Here is a 19,909-nt window from a genome sequence, read left to right as displayed (position 1 = left end):
ATGACATTACTTGAGTTAGAATAATAATGGGTAAGCATCACTGTCAGGAAAAAATCCTCACATATGGAGAAGTTTGGCAGTATGTCCTTGTAAAAGGTTTCTAAAGACAAATACAATCTGTGAAACTGGATTACGTACACAAAGGTTCAACAACATTTAATTGGGCCTCTACTGAGGCAGATCTCAGCCTGAAGTGATGTACGACTACTTAACTCACAACATCAAGGTGTTCCTACACCAGTTTTATTTAAAACACAAATAAGTATTTATCTTGCTGTAATGGCAAACTGTTCAAATAATGGTGAACATGAATCACTGACTAACACAAGGCTTTAAATATGAAACAAAATTGTTTTTTTAAAAAAGCAAAGAATAAAGGTTATATACAAAAGGGACCTGGAATCTACAAGCCAATTCCAGAAATGAAATGAGTAGAAAATCTGTGGTGAAACCAGAACATTTCACCCCTGCTTTGGAGAAGGGCTATTAGACAACATTCAGTCAGCTGAAGATGGACTGGTAGATAAGTATCTATACATAAATTTCAAGTCATTTTTGCTTGTGTAGAATCATCCAGATCTTCCCAAGACTGAATTGGGCAGTCCTGTGGCTTTCTTCCTTTTCATATTCCCAACAAGGTTACATGAGGTTCAACTCTTGATGAGCCGCTTACAACAGCAGTTCCTTAGGAGCCAACATGACAGGTGGGTCAGATTTCCCTATGAGAAACAAAACTGGCCACCTACAGCAAAGTATCAAAACGGGCAGGTCCTTTCCTCTTCCTTTTGATTATGTACAATATGTCTCCTTTCAAGACCATTATCCCCATCGTACTTGTTCCTTCCTTCACAAGTCTAAACCTTGAGGTGATATGAAGGAGATCAACATCAATAAAAGAAAATTCAATTCAGAAATGAAGAAAACCGGAAGGCATACAATACACCCCCAGAGCATCTTGGTAACTCCTGCTACAGTACGATTCCGGGTACTGCTGTAGTCCATGGATAAGTAAGGGCAGCTTGAGTGAGCTCGTTCTTCCCCCTCAGATGGGTAAAGGGCACCAAATAAATACTGGGCAAGAGGAGTTTGCAAGGAGAATCAGAAATGAAAAAATTAACCAATTTCTATCCCTGTGATAATACAACACTAGTAAGGAAGCAAGTACTGAAGAAGAGAAGGGACAACTTTGTTGCTAAAAAATAAATTCCTGTAATCATTATGTCACCATCTCTTTTTAAGAATCCAGGGAATCCCAGAAATAGAAAATTAGTTTCAGCGGACCCCTGAGGCACTTTAAAGCCTTGAAAAATTACAGTAATAATAAATTAGCTATTGCCCTTCAGAGGCTTACAGAGCAGAAGCATGAAAATCAGGTCCAAAAAGTTATGTCCAGATTACAGGTTTCCTGAGCTGCTCAGCTGTTTCTAAAAGCTTAGTTGAATTCTCCAAATACCTTTAAAAAGACATACAATTTAACACAGACTGAGTGGATTTTTTTTAGTGGTGGCATGAAATTTGGTCCTTAATGGTAGCAGCCATCTTCACCCTTTTTGAACTCAGGTTAACAATAGGTACATTAAGACAATAGATAAAAGAAATTATACAATAAAGGGAAAAAAGGTAAAAACTGACAAATACCTCAAGGAGTCACTAAGTTTTCTTGCACCCTTTCACTTAGGTCTCCCACTCAGCCTTTTTGTGGAGAGGGGTAAGACAGAACTTTTTTCTCGAAGATGCTGAACAATGGCATCAAATGGACAAAATGATTACCAAGGGATTTAAAAATCTGACCCCAAGGAATCCAGGACACACGTGGATAATTCAGAGGTACACTTCTGATTTGGGGCAAATTCTAGACTAAAGAAATAATCATTTTGGATAAATGTTATAATAGATGAAACTAAGTCCAGTTTTTTGGTGAGTTTTTTTGTCTGTCTGTTTTGCTTTAAATGTTCTACTACCACCTTCAGCTATCAATCATTTCTGATAGCTCAAGCAGAAGGTCATCTTCATCCTTCCCAGGATCCAGGTCAATCTCAGCTTCTAATTTGCCTCCTGAAATCTCCCATATTAGTTTCTCAAAATCATCCTCCACAGAAAGTGGGGGCTTTCCTGTTGAGGCAGAGCTGAGTCGGCGCGTTTTTGTGGTCATTTGAGACGAGGAAGGGCCAGATACTTCCGGGGTGGGAGGCTCTGAAGAGGACTGGGCTGGAGGCAGTAGAAAACTGTACGAAAAAAACCCAAAAGGTTATTAGATAACTGCCCTTTTGTGAATGGTTGGCAGGTCAGATCACCTGGTCCCAGGTACACAAAGAATTTTTGTGAAGACTTGTTTTTGAGAAAACACATAAAGAACTGTTTTACTGATTTGGGATAAACCAGTTTCATCCTTTAAAGGAGAATTCAGATCGGTTTAAAAACATTCTTTTTTAATAATACAGGCAAAATACAATCAATACCATCAAAAGAGAACAGCAACCCTGAATATGAGGTTTTCTTGCAGTTAATTTGAAGTTTAACAGATTTACTTAGATGTAGCTAAATTGTAAATATTTCAAATTATCTAGCAGTGTTATTTTTTAGAAAACAAAAACGGTAATAGTGGTCTAAAATTTGGTTAAAAAGAATTGCAAGGTATTACCTACCTGTCTCTAGGTTTTTCTGTCTCAGGCACAATGACTGATTTGTCCTCAGAGAGAAGTGGGACAATAGCCTACAAAAGTTAGAGTAAGGTAACTCAGTGGGAAAGTCAGATTTTTAAATTTGAGCAGATTCATTTTCTTTGCTGCCTTCTTAGAATCATGGGGTTGCAAAGTGTCAGACACAACAGAGCAACTTTCACTTTTTTTCACTAGAATCATGGCTACCATTCTTTAAGACTAGGAATCCAAGAATCAATCCAAGAATCAGTAATCCAAAGATAGAATGCACAAATAAGCAAAATATCATAATTAGGCTTAACCCCCCCCAAAAAAATCCTGCCTAAGCTGTAAATATAAAATATAATAATTACCTGAACAACTAAAAAAAATACTTAGGAAGTGACAGAAGATATTACACATAATATAGACAGCTAAAAATGAATCTTCCCTGCTTTCCTATCACACAGACTAAAGTGTCCCTGAGTTGATCTACTTCTTACCACAGCTGCTTTTTGGGCTGGGCTTTCCTGCAGGACACTGCTGGAGTTGAGTGGCTTCACAGCTGCAATGACAGCAGGGTGGACCTCCATCGCCTTACGTTTTGGGGCCAATTTGGGTGATGAGACAACTTTAACCACAGATGGCTTCACATTCACTTTAGGTTTAGCTATAAGACAGGAAATATCTGATTAAAAGCTAAAATAATCCCCTTTTTACATGGAGAATAAAATTTGGAATATCAAAATTTCTTCTCAGCAACAGTAATATCACAAATAATTTAAAAACCAACTAAACAAGAAAACCAGATTAAAGATGACCCATCAGCACTATGTACTACACACAGCCATAAACACACACACATATATATATTTATTTCATGAAACAATTCATTTCAGTGGCTTTTGAATTTGCTACTGCTCTTCATTTCCCCAGTGTTTCTCTCCTTCAAAACCAGAGGAAAAAAATCCACCATGCAAAGTTTTAGATAAAGTTTTATAAAGATCAACTTTAAATTGTGAGAAAGGAACTCATCTAGTCTTTTTGTCTTTTAAAAACAGATTTATCAGAAATATCATTATCTACCTGTGTGACCAGTAAACAAAGGCAAATGAAATTCAAGCCAATTACTGCCAGACAGTCACTGAAACTTGGTAATTTTGAAATTCTACAGAAAGATACACTACTAAAAACACTCACCTTTACTTCGCTTTTCCAAGGGCTGTGTTGCACACTTCACATTCAGTACCGAGTCCCCAATCCCTGAGGTTTCCACCTTTGCCTTCTGGGATGACTTTGAAGGAAGCCGTTTACTCAGGTGCCGTGTGATGCCTAGCACGGTGGTGAGCACGGGCTTCTCTGCTAACTCGGTACTGTAAGAGAGTAAATCTCCCCGAAGGGGTGTCAAAATTGATTTTTCCTTCTGTGAGGCTCCCTTCTCTGGCAGTTTCGGCACATACTTTTCTCTTACTGTCTTACATCTCTTGACTTGAATTTTAGTCATGCCAACTGTTGTGGTCTCATCTGAAGCCTATGGATAAATTTAAATGACAGAATTAAAAATCTAGTACCTCTAACAATCTGTATGATAATTATTATTTATAAGTTAACAAGCTAACATCTAAGTCAAGCAGTGTCTAGATATGATCCACAATACAAGAGCTTTTGCTTTTTATTTTATATTAAACAGAAGTGAAAGTGAAAGTGCTAGTTGCTCAGTCATGTCCTACTCTTTGCAACCCCATGGACTGTACTGTCCATGGAACTCTCCAAGCAAGAAGACCAAAGTGGGTAGTCATTTCATTCTCCAGGGGATCTTCCTGACCCAGGAACTGCACCCAGGTCACCCACACTGCAGGCGATTCTTTACTGTCTGAGCCGCCAGGGAAACCCCCTATTAAATAGAAAACTCAAGATAAAAGACTGAAGATGTGTGGAACAATAAAAACCCACATTCTATAGGTAGACGATCTTGACTGTTTAAGTCTAATACAAAATGTTTCCTCATCAGACACTTGCACAAAGATTCTGTACAAAGATGTTCATCATCTTAATTGTGTAAAACAAAATCTAGTTCAGAAACAGACTATATTTGTGTAATAGGACACAGCTGCTGCTGCTGCTAAGTCACTTCAGTCGTGTCCGACTCGGTGCGACCCCATAGATGGCAGCCCACCAGGCTCCCCCATCCCTGGGATTCTCCAGGCAAGAACACTGGGGTGGATTGCCATTTCCTTCTCCAACGCATGAAAGTGAAAAGTGAAAGTGAAGTCGCTCAGTTGTGTCCGACTCCTAGCGACCCCATGGACTTCAACCTACCAGGCTCCTCCATCCATGGCATTTTCCAGGCAAGAGTACTGGAGTGGGGTGCCATTGCCTAAACGACCAGTAAAAGCTATCATCTTAAAGAACCATTAATATGGCAAAGTAGGCTGCAAAATGACACACTGTAGAATTCTCAATTATGCTGTAAATATGAGTTAGACATTAAACACATTCACATACGTAAATATATGAAGAGGCTCGAGGGACCTCCCTGCTTGTCCAGTGGTTAAGAAGGATCTGCCTTCCAATGTGGGGGACGTGGGCTCAATCCCCGGCTGGGGAAGGAGTCCACATGCGGGGTGGGGGAGGGGGCACTAAGCCTGAGCACAAGTGCTGAAACTACTGAGCCCTGGTGGGCACTCACCACAGCTGAAGAGAAGCCCACTCACCGCCAACGAAAAGCCTGCATGCCGAGATGGAGGTCTTGCATGCCACAACTAACACCAGAGGCAGCCAAACAGACAAAAACTAACTGTGGTAACATCTGGATTGTACAATTAAGGGGTTACTTATTCTTAAATCCCAAGTTTTACAATGAGTAGCATTACTCTGAAAGACAGGGGAAAAACTTACTTTAAAAATATTAATGGCCAATTAAAAACAGTTTCCAGTATTCTTGCCTTGAAAATCCCATGGATGGAGGAACCTGGCAGCCTACAGTCCATGGGGTTGCAGAGTGGGACGTGACTGAGCAACTAACACTTTTCAAAAACAACTTAAAAGGGCATTAAATACTGATACACATAAAAGTATAGAAAACTCTGAAAGGAAAATTACAAGCACAGTTAAAGACTGTTAAGCTGATATATCAGTGAAGTGTTAAACAGAAACTTAAGAGAACACTTACCATTCATCTAACCTTTTCCTGCCATGGACAAACCTATAAAATCAATCTAAACAAACCCACCTTTTTAGCTTCTGCTCTAGAAACACTGCTCTGAGAAGCAACATCACTTTCTTCTTGAAGTTTCTTCTCTTCTTTTATACCTAGATTCACATTAAACACACCATTAATAATTTCATTCATGCTGCAACTTAATAACAGATGAAGTTAAATAAAACTTTTCTCAAAAAAGCAACAAGGGCTTCTCTGGTGTCCTCTTAACAAGGCGGTTAAGAATTCGCCTGCCAATGCAGGAGACACGGGTTCAATCCCTGATCTGGGGAAGATCCCACATGCCTTGGAACAACTAAGCTCTTATGATGAGCCTGAATGCCACAACTACTGAAGTCTGAGCGCCCCAGAGCCTGCGCTCTGCAACGAGAGGCCACCACCGGCAGCAGCACACACGCCACAACCAGCGTAGCCCCTGCTCACCACAATGAAAGAAGCCCGCATGCAGCAACGAAGGCCCAGCACAGCTAAAAATAAAAATAAACCAAGTAAAAAAAAATTTTTTTAAAGAATAAAGATAGGCCATATAAAACTGTAGACAAAATCTGTTCAGTCCTCATATAGATTCAAAATGCACATTAAGATACCAAAGCTCTATATAACACTGCCATAAAGAAACAGTTTCACTTTTTGTGTGTGTGGGGGGAGAGGGGAGCAGGGTGCTACGTGGCTTGCAGGATCTTACTTCCCCAACCAGGGATGGAACCCATGTTTCCTTACAGTGGAAGTACAGAGCCCTAACCACTGGACTAGTATAATTTCTTTTAATCCAGTGGTTTTCAAAGTTATCTGAGTAAAGAAAAAGTTCTCACAGAAATCCCATGAATATTGTGTGGAATACTGCCATTTGAAATATTACCTGGGGAAACTACAGATCAAATTCTTTTGTTACCTGTTTTCTTAGTGATCCGGAGAAGCCGTTTTGCCGCTGGCGTGGCCTCAGGCTGAGGCTGGGAGCTGGTGCTGCTCTCAGAGCTCTGCTGCACCCGGAGAGCCTTCTCCAGTTTAATTTCTTCCAGCGTCTTGATATGCACTTCCTGCATAGACTTTGCTCTACCTGCAGGTTCCTCTGATTGTCCTCTGCTGGCTACAGTGGGTGGCAAAATCACTGTTTTTTTAATTTCATTGTCAGTCTTTAGCTTGACACAGCTCATGTCCTTTTTGCCCTTTTGTCTCTCTGCTTCCTGCTGCCGGTGCTTCTTTTCAGCCAAGACCTCGGAGAACGTTTTGATTCGGATGGCGGAGGAGGTTCTTGCTCCTGATGTAGAATCATCAACTTTTGAAGGTCCTTCTGTCTTGAGTTTAGTTTGCAATTCTCCACGTTTCTGATTGGCTCTTTCAAGAAGAATTTCTTCTAATGTCTTCACATGGATCTCACCAACTTTAGTAACTTTCTCTGTTTTCATGGGGGAAAAACAAATCACTGTATTTGGAGTTCATCTCTTAACAACTTATGATCTCTCTATTCTTGGATCAGGACAGAGTCCAATAAGAGTCGTGTAATTTAGGCAAGAAATTAAAATGAACAAAAGCACATTAGTTTCAACCTCAATTTTAGATAGTGGTCCTCAAGGAAAACATGTAGGAGGCAAAAATGACTGATCTGGATTTCTTTTTTTTTTTTTTTCTGATCTGGATTTCTATTCACAAGTTTATTCTTGAGGATACTGAAAGCCTTTTACTAGTTGGAGAAGGTTGTCATTATAAATCTTACTAAAAAGAATAAATTAGTTCTTCCATCCATGGATAGACACAAACATCTGCCAGATATCACACTAGAAACATAACGGTAAGCAAAACGCAAACTGCCCACACATGTAGTCTGCAGTCTAACAAACCAATAATCAAGCAACAACAAAGTGTGCTAATAATAACAGCTTTGATAAAAGAAGTACAGTTGGCCCTTGAACAATGCAGGGATTGGGGTGGGATTATCTGCGCACCAAATCCTGTGCAGTTGAAAACCCGCATATAAAACTACAATTGGGCTCTGCATTCATGGTTCTGCATCTGTGGATTCAACCAACCATCATAGATCAGGTAGTACTGTAGTAAGTACTTACTGGGAAAAAAAAAAATCTGCATATAAGAGGACCCACGCAGTTCAAACCCATGTGGTTGAAGGCAACTAAATAATGCTATGTAGAAGTATACAGCAAGAACATCTAGAGATTGGTTAAGGGGAGCTTTTCAGAGTAAGTAATATTTAAGTGATATTTAAAGAATGAAAAGGAGGTAAAACAGGTTAAGACAGAAGAAAAATGAAAAAGGCCCAGAGACTGGCATGCCACTGAAGTTATTTTTCACAATACATTAATCATTCTTTATGTGTTTAACTAAAGAGCAAATTTCATATTTGGCAGGGGTTAAAGAAAGAAATAATGAAGTAATGTGAGAAAAATAAGAATATGGAGATTATACACACACATATTTAATCACTAAATAACACCTTTTAATGAAACACCAAAAACAAAAAATATCTTCTACAACCTTAAACATACCACATTCTGTCTCATCTTTTGAATCTTTGAAAATGCTGTCCCTTCTACATGGAACAGTCCCTACTGGTCACACTTCTGCTACCTAGTTAAAGTGAGCTCAGCTTAGAACCTGACATCCTCCAGTCTAGTTTGTTTCTCTGATCACAGTACTGATCACACAGTACATTAATTGCTTATATTTCCACTTCATGAAAACAGTGACTATATTTGTTTTAGTATAGAACCTATTACAGGGGAAGCACTCACTCACTGATATTTATAAAGTTTTTTTAAATAAAAATTCTTCAATTTCAAGATGGTAATCTGATCTCAAAATTATCACTTTAAGAAAGTACATGAACGGTGACACAAAGACCCCATTTCCCTACACTTCAAAATTTCATCAAAACAACAGAGAAGACATTAAAAGAATAAATCCACAACAGCAATGGAAAACAAGGATGCCAGTGGCAGAACATAAATCTTGAGAAATTTGAGACAGAAAGATGTCTGAAATTACAGAAACAGAAGAATAGATAAAAGTATAGGAGTGAGATCTGTTCTTTCTCAGAGAGAAAAAAATCTGCCAAACTAGTATGAAAACTAACAGTGGTAGAAATAAAGGATGATTTACAGAACAGTTGGGTCAATGGAGACCTTCTCCTAAGAACTGCTCTCTAAAAAGAGAAGACTCCTTAGGGAAAGGAAGCACATTATAACGATGTTGGGTAGAAGAGAAGTAAAACATGGAAATTTCAGGCTTTCCCAAATGCCAAGCAAAAAAAGGAGAGATGAGGGAGAAAAGGAAAAAGCAAAGCTAGAAAACAGTTAGTTGCACTCTGAAAATAAACAAAGGCTTTTTTACTGTAGCAATTACATGAGCCCTCAGCCTTCTAGCCTATAACCAACATAAGACACCACTTGGTGTACCCTCTCTCACTTATACGGATAGGTCTCCCAGCCAGGAAAAAGACCTTTAGAATCACAGAAGAAACCTAAACCTAAACTGTGAAAAAGCAACATTAAAAATGAACCAAAAAAAAAAAAAAACCAACAACCCAGAATGAAGATAAGCAGTGAAGACAAAATAACACATACACCTATTAAAAGAAGAGTCAAATTAGAAACCCCCATCAATAAAACAGAATAGATAGCTCAGAAATAAATCCACATACCTACAGTCAACTAATCTTTGACAAAGGAGGCAAGAATATACAATGGAGAAAATACAGTCTCTTCAGCAAGAGGTGCTGGGAAAGTTGGACAGCTGCTCACAAATCAATGAAGTCAGAACACACTCACATACCACATACAAAGAAAAACTAAAAATGGCTTAAAGGTTTATTAATATAAGACATGACACCATAAAACTCTTAGAAAAGAACACTGGCAAAACATTCTCTGACATAAAATTGTACCAGTTTTCCTAGGTTGGTCTCCCAAAACAAAAGAAATAAAAGCAAACAAAAACAAAACCACCAAATGGGACCTAACCAAACTTACAAGCATTTGTATAGCAAAGGCAGCCATAAACAAAAAGACAACCTACAGCTTGAGGGAAAAATATGTGCAAATAATGCAGTCAGCAAGGGCTTAATTTCCAAAATATATAAATAGCTCATACAACTCAACGATAAAAAACAAACAACCCAATAGAAAAATGGGCAGAAGACCTAAATAGACATTTCTCCAAAGAACATATATAGATAGCTGACCAACAGGCATATGAAAAGATGCTCAACATCAATAATTATTAGAGAACAGCAAATCAAAACTATAGTAAGGTACTACACCTCACACTGGTCAGAATGGCCATCATCAAAAAGTTGAAAATAACAAACGCTGGAGAGGGTGTGGAGAAAAGGGAACCCTCCTACACTGTTGGTGGGAATGTAAACTGCTGCAGCCACTATGGAAAACAGTATGAAGCTTCCTCAAAAAACTAAAAACAGAGTTGTCACATAATCCTGCAATCTCACTCCTGGGCATATATATGAAGAAAGCTGAATTCAAAAATGTTAAGGCACCTCAATATTCATTGCAGCACTACTTACAATAGCCAAGACATGGAAGCAACTTAAATGACCACTGACAGATGAATGGATAAAGATGTGATACACAGCTACCATGAGTACTACTCAGTCATAAAAAAGAATGAAATACCGCCATTTACAGCAACACGGATGGACCTAGCGACTGGACCTATCGTAATAAATGAAGTATACCAGAAAGAGAAAGACAAATACTATATACTATTACTTATATATGTCAACTAAAATATGACACAAATGAACTTATCTACATAACAGAAACAGACTCAAAGACATAGAAAACAGACTTGTGGCTCTGCCAGGGCAGGGGGTAGGGGGCTGCTGGCGTGGGTAGAAGAGGGATGGATTGGGAGTTTGGAATTAGGAGATGCAAACTATTACACATGGAATGGATAAATAACAAAGTGCTTCCTACCATGTAGCACAGGAAACTATACTCAACATGCTGCGATAAACCACAATGGAACAGAATATGAAAAAGGATATGTATATATGTGTAACTAAACCACTTTGCTGTATAGCAGAAATTAATGCAACATTGTAAATCAAGTATACTTCAACAAATTAAAAAAAAAACCTTTAGAACTGTGAGATATCAAGCTATGGAAAAGGACAAATCAGAGAACTAAGTAAGAAAAGTTATCGAAAAATAAAAATCCAAGTGACAAAATAAATCTAACAAAAAAAAAAAAAAAAAAGAAAGAAAAAAAACACTGCAAGGCCAGTAGAAAATCAGCCATCTAGAATAGGGTCAGCAAACAAATCTGGTCATGATCTATATTTCATAAATAAAGTTTTACTGGAACACAGCCACACTGGTTTATTTATATACTGCAAATGGCTACTTTCACACTAGTGGAAGAGTAGTTGCACCAAGAGACTGTGGACCTCAAGCCTAAAATATTCACCATCCAATCCTTCACACGATGGTGTGCTCACTCACCTAGAGCCAGACATCCTGGAATGTGAAGTCAAGTGGGCATTAGGAAGCATCACTACAAACAAAGCTAGTGGAGGTGATGAATTCCAGTTTAGCTCTTTCAAATCCCGAAAGATGATGATGCTGTGAAAGTGCTGCACTCAATATGCCAGCAAATTTGGAAAACTCAGGAGGGCCACAGAACTGGAAAAGGTCAGTTTTCATTCCAATCCCTAAGAAAGCAATCCCAAAGAATGCTCAAACGACCACACAGTTGCACTCATCTCACACGCTAGTAAAATAATGCTCAAAATTCTCCAAGCCAGGCTTCAGTACTACGTGAACCATGAACTTCCAAATGTTCAAGCTGGTTTTAGAAAAGGCAGAGGAACCAGAGATCAAATTGCCAACAACCACTGGATCATTGAAAAAGCAAAAGAGTTCCAGAAAAACATCTATTTCTGTAATATTGACTATGCCAAAGCTTTTGACTGTTTGGATCACAATAAACTGTGGAAAATTCCCAAAGAGATGGGAATACCAGACCATATGACCTGCCTCTTGAGAACCTGTATGTAGGTCAGGAAGCAACAGTTAGAACTGGACATGGAACAACAAACTGGCTCCAAATAGGAAAAGGAGTACGTCAAGGCTGTATATTGTCACCCTGCTTATTTAACTTATCTGCAGAGTACATCATGAGAAATCCTGGGCTGGAGGAAGCACAAGCTGGAATCAAGATTGCCGGGAGAAATATCAATCACCTCAGATATGCAGACGAAACCACCCTTATGGCAGAAAGTGAAGAAGAATTAAAGGGCCTCTTGAGGAAAGTGGAGGAGGAGAGTGAAAAAGCTGGCTTAAAGCTCAACATTCAGAAAACTAAGATCATGGCATCTGGTCCCATCACTTCATGGCAAATAGATGGGGAAACAGTGGATTTTACTTTTCTGGCAAACAGATGGGGAAACAGCTGATTTTATTTTTCTGGGCTCCAAAATCACTGCAGATGATGACTGCAGCCATGAAATTAAAAAGATGCTTACTCCTTGGAAGGAAAGTTATGACCAACCTAGACATCATATTAAAAAGCAGACATTATTTGCCAACAAAGGTCCATCTAGTCAAGGCTATGGTTTTTCCAGTGGTCATGCCTGGATGTGAGAGTTGGACTATAAAGAAAGCTGAGCACCGAAGAATTGATGCTTTTGAACTATGGTGTTGGAGAAGACTCTTGAGAGTTCCTTGGACTGCAAGGAGATCCAACCAGTCCATCCTAAAGGAGATCAGTCCTGGGTGTTCACTGGAAGGACAGATGTTGAAGCTGAAGCTCCACAATACTTTGGCCACCTGATGCAAAGAGTTGACTCAAGAGAAAAGATCCTGATGCTGGGAAAAACTGAAGGCAAAAGGAGACTGCGGCAGAAGTTGAGACAGTTAGATAGCATCAGACTCAATGGACAGGAATTTGAGCAAACTCCAGGAGATAGTGAAGAAGGACTGGGAAATCTGGTGCGCTGCAGTCCATGGGATCACAGAGTTGGACATGACTTTGCAACTGAACAACAACAACAAATTAGAGAACAGGAGGAAATTAAATGAAAAAAATTAAAATTACTTAAATTAAAAATTAAAATTACTTTAATTTTTTTTATCAACACCCAGATAAAAACCCAATGTTAACACTTTGGTGTATTTTTCTTCCTAGGGATTTAGTTTTATTTTTATAAAACTGGAAATCATCTCATACATAAGGACATCTTCTGAGGAATACATTTCTATAATAAGAAAATAAACTTTATTACCCACCTCTCACCAAAAAAGTTTATGTTGCTCTAAGTCAAAAACACTATGTGTTCTTTCATAACCTTTCTTCATTCAAAACAAGGGCTAAGTTTCCCATATCGTTATTGTTCAGAATATGACTTTTCATGACAGCAATTATTTTAACACATAACCATCTTAATTCCTTTTTGTTGAATAGATTATTTCTAGTTTCCAGTTATTACTGCTATCATAAAAAAATCATGTTGCCATCCTTAACCATGAAAAGAGAATTCATACCAGTGAGAAAAATATTAAAAAACAAACAAATCCATACACACACAAAAAAACCCATAACCTTCAACCTAACTCAAAAGGTAACCTGGAGAAAAAGATTCTTAAAGGAAAACTTATCAGGAGCTGGCATTAGGGTTTACCTACCTGCTGCTTCCTCACTGTTTGGACCAGTCGACATGCCTAATCGCTCCTTCAGAGACTTGGAAACTTGGACTGTTCAAAAAAAGAAAAAGATTAAAAAAAGAAGTTAGACTTCTTACAGATCAAAAGTCTTTTTCAAAGGTTACAAATCAGACTTATACTTGTTTTCTAAGGAAAATGCTTTTGAAAAATCTCTTTAGGTCTTCAAAACTTGTCTTCTTCACAGTACAGATAAGATTTATAGAAAATCATGGAATCTCTAGAGTACTTTGGAAAGCTCAAAAAAAAAAAAAAGTCATCTCCTTACATCTGAAAAGCAGAAACTACTTAATTTCAGGGAGCAGGTTTGCTATTGTATGACATTCTGAAATCTTACTGGCATCAAAAAGTACTCTGCCTTTTGAAATACACTCTTTAGCTATGAGTCCTCAATGTAATTAATAGGCAACGGGGAAGAAAATTTGATTGCAAAGAAAGAAAGCAACTTCTGTTTACAGGTCTGAGAATATAAGAAAGAGTACAGACCAAACAAGAAGGTCTATTTATCAAAGCCTCTTGTGCTAGGGAAGATGTGGGAAGAAGTTTCTTATCTTCAGGAGAAGTTAAAACTAAATACAAGAAGGAAAAAACACCTTATTTATTTATTTATTTAGTACTTAACACCACTGTTTCAACTGCATGTCATATAAGGGGAAAATATAAAAACCCAACCACTTACTTCTTTCTATACATAAAACTTCAACTATAAAATCATTCTAACTCCCAAATATCTCTCAGATTAGTCCACACTTCTTCATACCAACTTCTATAATGCTAAATCTACACCACTACCTCCTCTTGCCTGTTTTACAGGAAGGGGTGCTAACTCCTTTCTGGAGAGCACTCTTAACCCTCTTCTCCATATTTTAGACAGGGTGGTGGTTCTAAAATGCCTATCTGGGCACCCTGATCCTTATTTGCTACTATAAGCCCAAACTCTCTAGTATTTTAAAGCCATATTAGGCTTAAAAGACTCTGTATGACCAGTCAGTCCCTTCATCCTCTCCCGTTATGCTCCTTTCCAATTCTGATTTAGCCACAATTGAGTCCCTTGAGCTCTGTGCCTTGTATGTATTACACTCTCAGCCTCTAATCCTTCAACTCTGGCAGGATAAACCATGTTTCAGGTCTAAATGTCAACATCACTTCTTCTGGGAACCTTCCCTGACAGATGGTGAGATCAGGTGCCCTTCCTGTGCGCTCCCGTAACACTATGCACTGTCTCTGTCACAGAATGTATCACAGCGTATGCAAGTATTCCTATCTACCATGATACTACAAGCGCCTGAAGACTGTGATGGTGTTTTTTACCCAACAGTGACCTAGTATCTAGCAGCGTAAACCTTCAAATGTTTGCTGCATGAAACAGACATGAGAAGATAATCATCTAATCTACTTGAGCGAAAAGAATGACAACCCATACCTGTTAACAGCACAACAGTCAAGCACCAGGATCACACACACAAGGGGTATTGGGACACAGGTACCTTTCTTTGGTGCTTTGTCAGTGTTTGTCTCTGGAGCTTCGATTTTCTTCCCTAGCCTTTGTGCAAGGCTACGCTTTAATGGAGGATCACTGTCACCACCTACAAACAGAGGGAACTCAGCTGAAGATTTCAAGGCAACTCTCTGCAAGGTCAAGAAATACAATATAGAATAATTCTGCATGTTTTCTGCATGTATATGATGTGTTCACCTTCTAGCTTCCTTATAACTCAATGTTAGAAAAGGAATAAAAATATACCAGAAAAAAGAGAAGACAAAAAATTAGAAAGCACAAACTAACATTTACCAAATAACTAAAACTAAAAATGGAGGATTATAAACTCAGATTCAAGCTGAAATTCAAGATTTAGAAATATATGAAAAAAAATTCTTCATGCACAAAAAACTCTTTAACTGGCCAACTGCTGAAATCTAGGTAGATTCTGTGATTAAATGCAACTGGGATGATTAGGAATATAGCAAAAGAACCATAAAATTTAAAAATTTCCTGTGACATCAGGCCTCCAAAGGGCAAAACCCCATTTTCTTCAATTTCAGATAAGAAAGCTAAGATTGTGAAAGATGCTGTATCTTACCCCCAAGTTACCAGTCAGTGATAGGGCCAGGACCTAAACCAAGATTCCTAACTCCTGGTTTATTACATTACACTGGTCAATACAAGCTATTTAAATGTCAGAAGTTTTAAAAACTATTCTTTGGATCACTTAACTGAAGATACACCTTAGCAGGGTTCTGTAAAAACTTTAAAGACCCTATACAGAGTATACTTTTCTGCCTCCTCTTATTTATACTTTAAATATACAACCAAAAAATCACAAAGTTAACACATATGCTGACATTAAGAGATTATTTTCATAATTTTTTACCTAAAATTTCTCAGGCAGCAAGAATGGTATAAAACAAAACACAAAACAGGTAAGATTTCATATGCATAAGCACATAAGACTATGAAAGCAGCTCTGGAGTCAGTTAAGATTTTCAAAATAACTCTCTTGAGACAGACACACTAAGGTCACTACACAATAATTTAGTTACATGGTAAAATAACCTCCCGTAGGTATAAAACAGCACTAATAAATTCAAGAATTGAACTTTAAATTTGTATGACTTTGCACATGTTAAATACATAAAAAGATTTTATACATGCTTTGAGCCAGAAATACAAGGGTGTCAATATCAACATTGACTGGGCATCCGTATAGAGAATTTTAGAGGAGATATCAAGTAATGCACAAGCAAGCAGAAAACAAAGGATATGCATAAAACTTATCTCACCTACTGAAAATTTTCGTTTCCCCAGTCTCTCGGTTAGACTCAATCTTACCAGAGGTTCATCCCCTAAAATGGCAAAAACAGAATTTCTCTATCATTGTCCAATTTTTCCTGTATTAAATAACTACTAATGGATACAAAGTATGCTCTGATATTAAGAAAGTCTCTTGGAAATCAGAACTCAGTCTTGAGAAATAAAGACTACTGACATTTAAAGGGGAAAAAAAAATCAACCCACTGAGTAATAATTCAAATAACCAAATGAACAGTCCAAAGGAAGCAATAACACAGTCCCAATTATTAACAGTGACCAAGAATACAAAGACAAGCTGTATCTAACCAACTGGTTACAAAACCCAAGCTGTATTTCTGCTTGTACACATCTATATGTTAAATAAAAGCATACTTTACTTCACTGCTAACTCTCCTATATAACCTTCTTTGATCCAGCAAGAAGTGAGCTTTTAATTTTTTGTTGTCTGAATGACACAAATATTTAAATGTATCTGCATACTATAATTATTTCTATCATATTCCTTATCAGACTTAAAGCTACTAAAGGAAAAAACTTTTACATTTCTCTCTAAATGAAAGGGTTTATTATAGTTCTTTACCTACAACGGGCAGTCAATAAATTCATTGGATAAAATAAACAATGTAAAACTTAAATATATAAATATGAAAGCTGCATGATTAACAATTTCAACCTTTTAATAAAACAGTAGAGTCAAATGCACTAATTCTCATCCTTCTATCCAATCAACATACTCAAAATCTCCCTGCAAATCCACCAATAACACCAAACCCAAGGATTCTGCTCTCTCACTTAAAAGTAGTAACTTACAACTCTTCAGATCTACCTATACCTCACCTTGCTTGTTGGACAGAGTTACTGTCCTCACCACAGTCCGGACATTCTCTTTTTCAGGACCTGGCATGGGCTGTGATTGGAGCAAAAGACTAGAAACTCCGGAAGAACCTTCTAAATAAAGAAAGTCAAAGAACAGTAAATAATTCATGAAAAATGAAGCTATCATTAATCAAGAAATTTTGTTTTTTGACACCAGGTAAGTCCAGTACAAACCACTGGACTTCAAGCCAAGCAATCTTTCTGTTCCTGCTTGCCTACAGCGAAATGGGAGTAGGGAAAGGGAGATAGTCTTATTTCTTATCTGCCTTTGGCACAATGTGAAAATACTGAGTTACTCAGGCACTCAATCTACTTTCATTTAAGGCTAACATACTGAAGTTAACCTCAGAAGCACATCAGCTATTAGGTGTGTCAATTCACTTTTTTCCATCTATACTCAATCATCTGCAAAACATAACTCCAAAGCAGCTACAGAACAAGCTCTAACAAGGTACTTAGAACCAATCATCTGATTCTCTCTAAATACATTTCACATGGTATCTACTAGGTTGGTGCAAATGTAATTGCGGTTTCAGACCATGAAGTTTAAATCAGTATAACTAGGCTCAAACATATCTTTATTAATCAAAATAGGAACCATTACAATTAATACATTTTTTGCCAATGAGAAATAAGTTTATTCCTGTAGTGTAAAAACCCATGCATTCGATGAACCCTTGAAAAGCATTTTCTGCATCCTGCTGGTTGTAAAACCATTTTCCTTGCAAAAAGTTGTCAAGGTACTTAGAAGTGGTTATCGGTTGGCAAAAGGTCAAGCGAGTATGGAAGATGAGGCAAAACTTCAAAGCCCAATTTTGTTCGGCTTTTGAAGCACTGCTGTGGAGAAGAACTAGGCCCTTTCTGTTGACCAATGTCAGTTGCAGGTATTGGGGTTTTCGGTGGACCTCACTGATTTGCTGAGCATACTTATCAGATGTAATGGTTTCAGTGGGATTCAGAAAGCTGGAGTGTATCAAACTGGCAACAGACCAAGAAAGAGTGACCGTGACCATTTTTTGGTGCATGTGTGGCTTTGGAAGTCCTTTGGAGCTTCTTCTCAGTCCAACCACTAAACTGCTGCCAGTTGTCATGTACAATCCAATTTTTGTTACATGTGATCGAGGAATGTGTACATATATGTCACATATGATCGAGGAATGGTTCGTTGTCATTGTGTAGAATAAGAGATCACACTTCAAAACGACGATTTTTTTGGTTTTTGGTCAGCTCATGAGGTTCCCACTTATCAACTTTCTTCACATTTCTAATTTGCTTCAAACGCTGAATGACCACAGAATGATCAACACTGAGTTCTTTGGCAACTTCTCATGTAGCTGTAAGAGGATCAGCTTCAATGACTGCTCTCAGTTGGTCATTGTCAACTTCTTTTTTTTCTTTCATTTATTTTTATTAGTTGGAGGCTAATTACTTAACAATATTGTAGTGGTTTTTGTCATACATTGACATGAATTAGCCATGGATTTACATGTATTCCCCATCCCAATCCCCACTGTCAACTTCTGATAGCTGTCCACTATGATCTTCATTTTCAAGTCTCCTTTGCAAAACTTCTTGAACCACCACTGCACTGTATGCTTGTTAGCAGTTCCAGGGCCAAACGTGTTGCTGATATTGAGAGTTGACTCTGATGCTTTATGACTCATTTTGAACTTGAATTAAGAAAATCACTTGAATCTGCTTTTCGTCTAACACCATTTCCCTAGTCTAAAATAAATATCAAATACATAGCAAGTAATAACTCACTAGCAAAAAACAAAGTGAGAAATGAACATTAAAATGATGTATAACACACATTTAAGAATGTATCCCAATATCAAACAGCAAAGTTCAACAATGTAAAATCGCAATTACTTTTGCACTAACCTAATATGAAATACAGATCAACCAAACTAAGGCAAGCGCTAGAAGAAAATTCTAGCAGTTCCTGAGGAAGAATTCACCTACTACAAAATAAAGTTTTTCCTCTTTTAATAATAGTTTAGGGAATTCCCTGGAGGTTCAGTGGTTAGGACTCTGAGCTGTCACTGCAGGGCACATGGGTTCAATCCCTGGTCAGGGAACCAAAATCCTGCAAGCCACGCAATGTGGCCAAAAAAAAAAAGAAGAGTTTATATGCTACTCTTTAGAGTTATATTTCTCAAAATAAACAATTTCTTTCAGGTTTTTTATTGTACGTGCCTAGCTCTGAATAGTTAGGGACTGAAACACAGCTGCAACAGTTTAAAAAGGCAACTATGATTTAAATAAGACTATGTTTTAATTCAAACAAGCCACAAAAATAAAAATCTATTTGCTCATTTTGGTTGGTGCCAAGTGTCTTTTTAGTCTTCACTAGCAACATTCAATCCTCCTTGTCAAAACTCCTGAAAACTTACCACCTTGCTTCTTTGATTTCTCCTTCATTTTCTTTGATTTAATTTCTTCAAGAGTTTTTATTCCAAAATTCAAACTTTCACCTAGGAACACAAATAGCAACCATGTGAGGAACTAGCACCATTTCACCCTTGCATTTTATTTGTACATACACATCCGGCATTCAAATGTTTTCTCAATAAAGAAGAGAAAGGATATGTAAGTGTGTGTGTGTGAATGAGTATAATGGACACAAGGAAGAGGGAGGTGCTGGTAATCATGAACTAAATTTCAAAGG

General features: G+C 37.8%; 1 protein-coding gene across 1 annotated transcript in view; it reads right to left on the bottom strand.

Moving 5' to 3' along the window:
• Nucleotides 1–1,002: 1,002 nt before the first annotated feature.
• Nucleotides 1,003–19,909, bottom strand: part of ZC3H11A (zinc finger CCCH-type containing 11A) — a 29,464-nt gene continuing 10,557 nt past the window's right edge. The window contains exons 6-16 of the mRNA XM_065938194.1: nucleotides 19,635–19,715; nucleotides 17,200–17,310; nucleotides 16,332–16,394; nucleotides 15,038–15,136; nucleotides 13,515–13,583; nucleotides 6,752–7,255; nucleotides 5,872–5,951; nucleotides 3,840–4,170; nucleotides 3,143–3,309; nucleotides 2,646–2,713; nucleotides 1,003–2,225 (exon numbers count right to left, since the gene is read on the bottom strand). Of these exons, the coding sequence (XP_065794266.1) occupies nucleotides 1,967–2,225; nucleotides 2,646–2,713; nucleotides 3,143–3,309; nucleotides 3,840–4,170; nucleotides 5,872–5,951; nucleotides 6,752–7,255; nucleotides 13,515–13,583; nucleotides 15,038–15,136; nucleotides 16,332–16,394; nucleotides 17,200–17,310; nucleotides 19,635–19,715 (1,832 nt within the window). The 3' untranslated portion in view covers nucleotides 1,003–1,966. The remainder of the gene's footprint in view (nucleotides 2,226–2,645; nucleotides 2,714–3,142; nucleotides 3,310–3,839; nucleotides 4,171–5,871; nucleotides 5,952–6,751; nucleotides 7,256–13,514; nucleotides 13,584–15,037; nucleotides 15,137–16,331; nucleotides 16,395–17,199; nucleotides 17,311–19,634; nucleotides 19,716–19,909) is intronic.

Source organism: Muntiacus reevesi, chromosome 5 (assembly GCF_963930625.1).
Source record: "Muntiacus reevesi chromosome 5, mMunRee1.1, whole genome shotgun sequence".
NCBI lineage: Eukaryota > Metazoa > Chordata > Mammalia > Artiodactyla > Cervidae > Muntiacus > Muntiacus reevesi.
Note: the sequence above shows the minus strand (reverse complement) of the source record. Positions and strands in the feature narration are given on the sequence as shown.